Source organism: Pseudoliparis swirei, chromosome 15 (assembly GCF_029220125.1).
Source record: "Pseudoliparis swirei isolate HS2019 ecotype Mariana Trench chromosome 15, NWPU_hadal_v1, whole genome shotgun sequence".
NCBI classification, from domain to species: Eukaryota; Metazoa; Chordata; class Actinopteri; order Perciformes; family Liparidae; genus Pseudoliparis; species Pseudoliparis swirei.
Genome location: NC_079402.1, coordinates 12143184 through 12151174, shown reverse-complemented (window position 1 = coordinate 12151174; position 7991 = coordinate 12143184). Strand labels below are relative to the sequence as shown.

At 41.1% G+C, this 7991-nt stretch overlaps 1 protein-coding gene across 3 annotated transcripts; it reads left to right on the top strand.

The window, feature by feature from the left end:
* Window positions 1–437: 437 nt before the first annotated feature.
* Window positions 438–3946, top strand: LOC130205341 (uncharacterized). 3 transcript variants are annotated; one of them, XM_056432643.1, is made up of 8 exons: window positions 438–547; window positions 646–700; window positions 1126–1268; window positions 1607–1735; window positions 1935–2030; window positions 2511–2596; window positions 2865–2916; window positions 3583–3946. In XM_056432643.1, the coding sequence occupies exons 4-8, from the start codon at window positions 1694–1696 to the stop codon at window positions 3862–3864; spliced, it is 558 nt and encodes a 185-aa protein (XP_056288618.1). In that variant the 5' UTR covers window positions 438–547; window positions 646–700; window positions 1126–1268; window positions 1607–1693; the 3' UTR covers window positions 3865–3946. The 3 variants fall into 3 exon arrangements, with proteins under 3 accessions (XP_056288618.1, XP_056288617.1, XP_056288616.1); XM_056432642.1 differs by having other exon boundaries at window positions 646–723; XM_056432641.1 differs by lacking the exons at window positions 438–547; window positions 646–700; window positions 1126–1268 and having other exon boundaries at window positions 1283–1735.
* The last annotated feature ends 4045 nt before the right edge of the window (window positions 3947–7991 follow it).

The window sequence follows — 7991 nt, the reverse complement described above, 5'->3', positions numbered from 1 at the left end:
AGATGCCACTACTAGTCAAAAAGTGCCACTACTAGTCAAAAAGTGCCACTACTAGTCAAAAAGTGCCAGCAGACGGAGGGTCGGCCAGGCGCGTCTGCGGCATGTCTGCGCATTGACGAGTCTGCGACGATTTAGTGACAAGCTCCACTGAAGTGCCCGGACAGCGGAATAAATCACTTTCATGATCACAGAATGGAGGAGCTGCGGTTTAGCTAGATAGATAGATAGCTAAAATAGCTAGATACACAGATGGATATATATATATGTAACTGCCATGAATGTTATTTATGTCATTTGTCATAAGTTTGCTTGAATATATATTATTTGTACAACTCGTTTATTTAATGATGGTTGTTTTTGTTTTGTATTTGGTCGGAACTATTTGTGCGTCCTGTGTTGCGTTGGGACGCATTTGATTGTAACAATCTCAGGTGAACATGTGGTTGAAGCTAGAAGTGCAAGTAAGTGAAGCTAGGAAGTGCAAGTAAGAGAAGAATACATGTCTAAAGTGGACCCATTCCCTCGTGGTTTATGTGCAGCCAGTGAGGTACGTTTATGTTTTATGTTAATGTTTTCGTCGCATATATTTGTCAACTGTATTTTACGTAATGTCAACGTCAACCTTGTTAAATGTATTTTGTACAGTTCGACGGTGGATTGAAGGTGGATGGCGAAGTGCGCCCGCATCCAATAAACATCTGTCAGTAAATAAAAAGAACAAAGGTGGCGTCTAATTCCTGGAGGGAGTGATAATATATAATTGTCTTTTTGTAGACACTTACTGACAATATGCAATAAGATAGTGCTGTACATTACTGCTGTACAATATTTAATATTGTTTTGCTTCTACTACGTTTCACTTCGTAATATATTAAACTTTAGACTAACAGTGGCATCTCCTCAGAGTAGAGTATCATAGTGGGGGTATAACAGTAGGCCTATGATCATGGTAAAAAACAAATCTTTTTTTATTATTATTATTTTAAAAAGGCGGGTATATTATACATATGATGGTATATGAGTGTAATTGTAAATAAAAAAACCTGGAGCTCCTCCAATCTATGATCATAAAACTGATTAACGGCAGCTGATCTGTCGTAACAACAATGGTTGTTCCACCCACAGCTTCTCGGCGAGTGTCGTTCGCTTGCTGCTGTCCTGCCACTTGAGTGTTGCTGCCGGCGACTCGTCGCAAACACGCCGCTGAGTTGTCGCTGAGTACTGGCACCGAGCGGCACTTGCCGCTGAGTTGTCGGTGCCAGTGAAAGGTAACAAAAAAACTACAAGTTTTATAAATGTCTTTAATAACTCCTTCCTACATTTGTAAGATTATGCAATAATTGTTATGTTGACAAAGTATTTGGAAATGCAGTCTGTTGGCTACATGGATGGTTGTCAAACTTCTCAAATGCAGTGACACCCACAATCCAAACCTTTCAGTAAATTATTCTGATTTAGAGTTTAAATTACTAAACTGTGTTAAACAGCTTTTATAAATGTGCCTTGTACTTGTACTCCCATTCATTTTGGGCTATCAATACTTTAACTTGTTCACATGAGATGGTAAAAGAAATACATGACATCAGAATTGTTATGCTCTTTGCAGGATCTGGAGCAAAAGATCAGAGATGGCACGCTTCTTTCCAACAGACACTATCTCCATAAAAACAAGGAGTTTTATCCGGCATTGCAAATGATGTACTCATCCAACAACACATTGTTGGATGACTTGAAGGTATGCTCAAAACATTGCCATGTTTCATCGTAACTTGCAAGACATGTTTCTCTTTGTCTCTAATCGTTAGGAAAGTATGACCTGTATTTCTAATAATGTTTGTCAAAAAACAGAAGCATGACATTTTCATCAAAGCTTCTGAAAAAAGTCTGTACTTTGGAGTTCATATGTAATAACTATCATTTGTAAAATGTTTTAGACTTCAGAGATGATCAAAAGGCTCAAGAACATCCTGCCTGTAACGGGCAACGAGCTAGAACAGCAGATGTACCTGGAAGATGTAATTCTGCCAGAGGTAGGATTCATAGTATTTATTAAAATAAATATTATATACACATCAATTGTGAGAGAAAAACCCCTCACATTCATAATAATAAATGGTATTTGGTGTGAAATACACTGTCACTTTGGTTGTTTTTTATATATACCCATGCTTTACTGTTATCCAGTGAATGTGTGCTATTTTTTCTAAAAACACACAAGCATAAACCATAAGCATAAACTGCATGACTCTATTCATATATTTGCTCTCGATAATGGTGTAATAAATGAACATACAGCACAAAAATAGATTTCATGACCATACTTTGTTGAATAAGTCAGGAGTATTCATTTGAACAAGCTTTCTGGTGGCCCTGCTGATAGTTGTATGCCCAAATGGCGCATTAGTAAAGGTTTGGTGAAATTGTTACATCTTGGATTAATTTGATTTCACAACTTTGTACACACAGAACTTAAATGTGGTCACAAAATGTGAATTTATGTTGCTTTTAAGGTAACAATTCAGTGGCTGAGAAAAACACTGGGTCTTTGGAGACACGAGGCAGAAAGCCTCCTCTTAAAACAGGAAGATGCACACAGGTAAGACCTTTTTCTTTATGAGATCTAAGTAATTCCTTTGCTTTTGTGTGTTAAATGTAGATTTCATGCATTTTTATGAACACTAACAGGTTTAGTGATGAAGGGAAATGCAATTTCTCATATGTATTTGAAGAATTGTGTTTCTACAGCTAACTGTATGCCTATAATCAGTTTGCCATAATAATCCAGCACTCTCTGTAAAGTGTGACATTTTAAGAAAAGTCAATCGTGAAAGTAATGTCACAATTTACTCTCTGTTAATTTCAAGTGGAAGAGAAAAGGAAAACGACAGCCCTGCACCTGAGCCGACAGACCAACAGGTAATTGTTAAAAGTCTGATATATCATGTCTGAACAAATAATTACACAGTTAAACAAAAGGATAAAGTCTCCCTCCTTTATATAAGAACTCTAGGAACATTGTACATACTTTGCTGGTGGACTCCAAATTGGAGTACCACCATATTATTTACACTGCAGTGAAATCCTGCTTCTACCACCTACTCCATCCATCCATTTGTGGTTTTGAAACAACATACATGGTGCTCAAGGAACTCCAGCCACAGTACACAAGCATTAAGTGCAGATCACTATAGACATTTTGAAATAGTATTTGTAGTGGCCATTTGTTCGATAAATCAGTAGCATTACCCAATTCATAAACAAAGGAACAAACCAAAGACTAAGTATACATAGACAACAACGACAAATGGCTTAATTTAACAAATATATGTATATTCTGAATAGGCAAACATCTAGAATAATTAAACAAGAATACTTACAAATAGAATAACTAAATACTAACACAAAATAAATAGCTCCTACAGTATTACTGTGCTGATTTAGAATTCAAATGTATCGCTTTTCTTTCTTAATTAATTACATTTAGCTATTGTTTCATATTGTATAGTCAAAGTGACTTAAAAACGAAATGTACTTGAAATAAATGGTGTGTGTTTTTGTAATGTTCATATTCTTCTCATGCAGAATTCTGGAAAATTCCAAAAAATTGAGCATGCTCTGTTGGCAGCCAAGTGGTGCCAGACATGGCCTTTGAAGGGGAAGGTGACATTACCCGCACTGACGCTAATGGGCCGATCAGAACAGCTGGCCATCGGAAAAGCACATGCGGGAGAAGAAGAAGAAGACGACGGAGCTGAAAGACTCTTTGATTTCAACTTTGAATATCAAAGTGATTATAATAGGTTTTCTGAGGAATTCATGGACAAGGGTTACAAGGTGGATGGGTCATTCAAGCACTGTGATTAGTTGCGTAATGAGAGTTTATTATTTTACATGTTGTGTTTTGTTTTATTAAATGTGTTTCATATTTACAAATACGTTCCGTGAATACTGTTTCCTGACTTTCTCTGCGTCTCGTTCTTTTCATATTCTGTTCACACCCATGACAACTGTAGCTTTATTGATTCAGCAAATATATGTGCTTTGATGTGTAATTTAATGTTGGCCTAGTATTCAATTAATAACCATCACATTAATTGCATTTATAAACCTAACTCAAGCATCACAGCACCTTACAAATATATAGAAGCAAACTAATATTAAATATAGTATAGCAGTAATGTACAGAACTATCTTATTGCATATTGTAAGTCTACAAAAAGACACAAATTATCTCTATATATACATATATGTATATATATATCCATCTGTGTATCTATCTATCTAGCTAAACCGCAGCTCCTCCATTTTGTGATCATGAAAGTAATTTATTCCGCTGTCCGGGCACTTCAGTGGAGCTTGTCACTAAATCGTCGCAGACTCGTCACTGCGCAGACATGCCGCAGACGCGCCTGGCCGACCCTCCGTCTGCTGGCACTTTTTGACTAGTAGTGGCACTTTTTGACTAGTAGTGGCAACTGCTGGCAACTGCTGGCAACTGCCGGCAACTGCCGGCAACTGCCGGCAACTGCCGGCAACTGCCGGCAACTGCCGGCAACTGCCGGCAACTGCCGGCAACTGCCGGCAACTGCCACTGAGTAGCTGTGGCAACTACTGGCAAGTGCCACTGAGTGCCAGCGTCGCTAGGGGGATCTCGCCCCTACTGGATGAATGACGCGCGTGCACATAGACAGTGGTAGCTGTTATTCCCGGCACGCGGCACCCCGGATGATGTCAGATCGATCTCCGCGGAGAGAAATGCTGGGTATTCAATAATCTAGTCTCCTTCCAAACACGCTCGAGGTTACTAGGCTCGTAGAGCGGCTGGCAGGACACTTATCAATATTCTTATTCTTAGGACAAACTCCGCGACGAGGACTCAAGTGTTATGAGTCCCTCTCTTGGTCCCGGAGCCAACCACGGCTCGGCCGAGAGCCGGAGGTCTACCAGCTGCAGCGATTTCTCTCGTCAGTACAAAATGTCAGTTACCAGTGTGTGAGGAATCAGTATGTGCCCTGAGTGACGTAGATCAGTGGGTGTAGCCGTGCAGATGTCGCTCAGACTCACCTCGGGGGCGGCGGGGGTCCGCTTTCGGGTCTCCTCGTTGGGTCTCCTCGGGCGGGTTGACGGGTGAAGAAATAGGACTCACAAAAAAGTAGGTCCACGAACCGAATGTAAAGTTTAAGACTGCAAGGCAGCCAAGTATTTTATTCAAAAAAGGAAGAAAGAAATAAACAAAGTACAATTATTAATGATTTCCCTCTCGGGAGCCTGACGCAAAAGTCACAAGAACTTAAAAAACTCTTTTTCTTCAGCCTCCTCTTTCTTCTGATCGTCACCTTTATGCCCTCGGCTCCTCCCACTTTTACCGGATATCCGTCCCCCTCTTTGGGGTGCTGATGGGGGGTTCATCCCCCCCTCCCTCTCTTCCTGAGAGGTTCTGGAGAGACTCTCTGTCCCACTTCAAAGAGGGGGACCGTTGTCTTCTCTTATCTCTCAGGCATTTAGGGTACCCGCTTTATGATCCTTTCAGACCTGGTGAGACTTCCCGATGCCAGTGACATCAAACACTCTCTAACCGGGGGTTAGGATACCGAACATATTGGGAGACATATATCACATTATCATATCAATGACCATTGATCTACAGGCAGGTTAACACACATGAATCCAGGCTCGTGTTTATCCACTTTCGTAGTAACTTCCTCTCTGGCCCATTTGGTCAGGATTTTGGCTCCTGAACACACAATCAACCAGGTCTTCATTTAAATATCACAAGAGGTGCCATGGTCCAGTCGTGTCGAGCCGGTTGTAAATGCCTCCGCTGACCTCTCAGGACCCCTGTTCTGTCACACCTGGCCCTCTGCTTTTCGTCCCAGCGATGGCCTCGATGCTTTCATCTGATTTTACAGCCACTCTCCTTGTCGGCCGGCATGATGGATTCCTTGTTGCTTTCCTATTGTCGTAGTCTAATGGAACTGGGGTCCCCTTTGATCGGTTTTATTACCCACATTCCGCATTTACTTTTCCCGGCCTGGTCTATTCTCGCTAATCCCAGAAAAATTCGCATTTATTTGTCCCACTTCTAACAGTGTGTGTGTCTGTCTCTCTCTCTGTCTTTGTGTGTGTGTGTGTCTGTCTCTCTCTCTGTCTTTGTGTGTGTGTGTGTCTCTGTCTTTGTGTGTGTGTGTCTCTGTCTCTCTCTGTGTGTGTGTGTGTGTCTCTCTGTCTTTGTGTGTGTGTGTCTCTGTCTCTCTCTTTGTGTGTGTGTCTGTCTCTCTGTCTTTGTGTGTGTGTCTCTGTCTTTGTGTGTGTGTGTGTGTCTCTGTCTCTCTCTCTGTGTGTGTGTCTGTCTCTCTCTCTGTCTTTGTGTGTGTGTGTGTGTGTGTGTCTCTGTCTCTCTCTTTGTGTGTGTCTGTCTCTCTCTTTGTCTTTGTGTGTCCAATAGAACCACCATATGTAGGCTACAAATAAAAAAAAGGGGAACATACTGACCATCACTGTCATGTCATAACAATTGTTATTGTTGTTGTTGACTTTGTGTAACTAAAATGTAAATGTTAAGACAAAAGAACAATACTTTTCCAATTATACTCCACTGCACGCTGGGACCCTGAGTGAGCACCCAGTACACACAACAGGTACATCATGGTGTTTTTAATTAGACCTCCAGTCAGTTGAAGCTGGATGGAGCCACGCCGGGGATGACCTGGTGTCACCGAACTATACAAGGCACTAACAGTGACACCAGTGTAAGTTATGCCACATGAGAGTGCTGGAGCTGTCATGCCTGTCCACTTGAGAAGTCTAATCAGGACTCAAAAGTTTAAAAAAAGCATCTGTGTGGATAGACTGTGAAGGGCTTTGACACAGGTGTAATTGATCACATTAACGATGGCCCCATTCTAGTGAGTGCGTCACACCATTGGAGTGAGCCAGCATGCACAACAATACCAGGGCCCTGGTCCACCTCGATGACACAGGGCCATAATTAATGTGATCAGTCACACCTGCGACAACTTGTCAAAACGACTCCTGTGAAAAGGGACGACTGTTAGGTTTGTCTCTCAGATGTGATGCAGAACAAGTTTGAGGAGCAAACAGTGGCGGGGGAAGCGCTGTGCATTTTAACTAGAGTAAAAGTAAAAGTCGGTGTCCAAATTATGAGTAAAAAGTATGCGCAGCAATATTATTTTAGAAAGAATACAAAGTTAGTGTTACAATGTACAGAGTATCAGAATTTAAAAGTAACTGGCACATTTAGGAGTCTGAATTGTAATATAGTATAGTTCATCTGAATAAAATAGTTGCTGGTATTCCCATATCCAAATCACTTATCACATTCAGCGTGGGGAACTGGAGCCGATCCCAGCTGACATTGGATGATAGTGGTCACCAGTCTGTCATAGGGTACATATTGATAACTATTCACGCTCCAATTCATACCTACGGGCAATTTAGAGTCTGATTAACCTGATCTGCATGTCTCTGGGAGGAAGCCGGAGAACAAGGTGGGAACCCACACTGACATGGGGAGAACGTGCAAACTCCACACAGAAGGACGGCCCAGACCGAGACCCGAACCCGGGCACCTCTTGCTGTGAGGCGACAGTGCTAGCCACTACACCACCATGCAGCCCATTGGTGATGATATGTTAGATATTATTTTTGAATCTTCAGAGTAACTAACATGATCAAATAAATGTAGTTGAGTAAAATGTACATCCGTCTGAAATGGAAGTTGCTGTAGAAAGTATTATATAATGTAAAGTACAAGTAAACACGGTGAATATTACTGTATACTCTTAAATATCTGTATGAGCTCATGGTCCCCTGAATTAGATTAGTTTCACTGTCCTATAGAGACATCTAGTGGCTGCTTGTACATTCTTTAACTTGTATCATATGACAAGCAACACGTTTTTTCTTCTGTCTCATCTGTAACTTTCTTCAAACATTTGCCTTTCGTCTAATAATTAACCCAAATAACCACT

Excerpts from the sequence above, each read along its gene's own strand:
- LOC130205341 (XM_056432641.1), top strand. The coding sequence starts at position 1,577 with ATGACATCAGAATTGTTATGCTCTTTGCAGGATCTGGAGCAAAAGATC. Across the intron at positions 1,736-1,934 it reads CATTGTTGGATGACTTGAAG|ACTTCAGAGATGATCAAAAG; the intron begins GTATGCTCAAAA and ends AAAATGTTTTAG. Across the intron at positions 2,917-3,582 it reads CTGAGCCGACAGACCAACAG|AATTCTGGAAAATTCCAAAA; the intron begins GTAATTGTTAAA and ends CTTCTCATGCAG.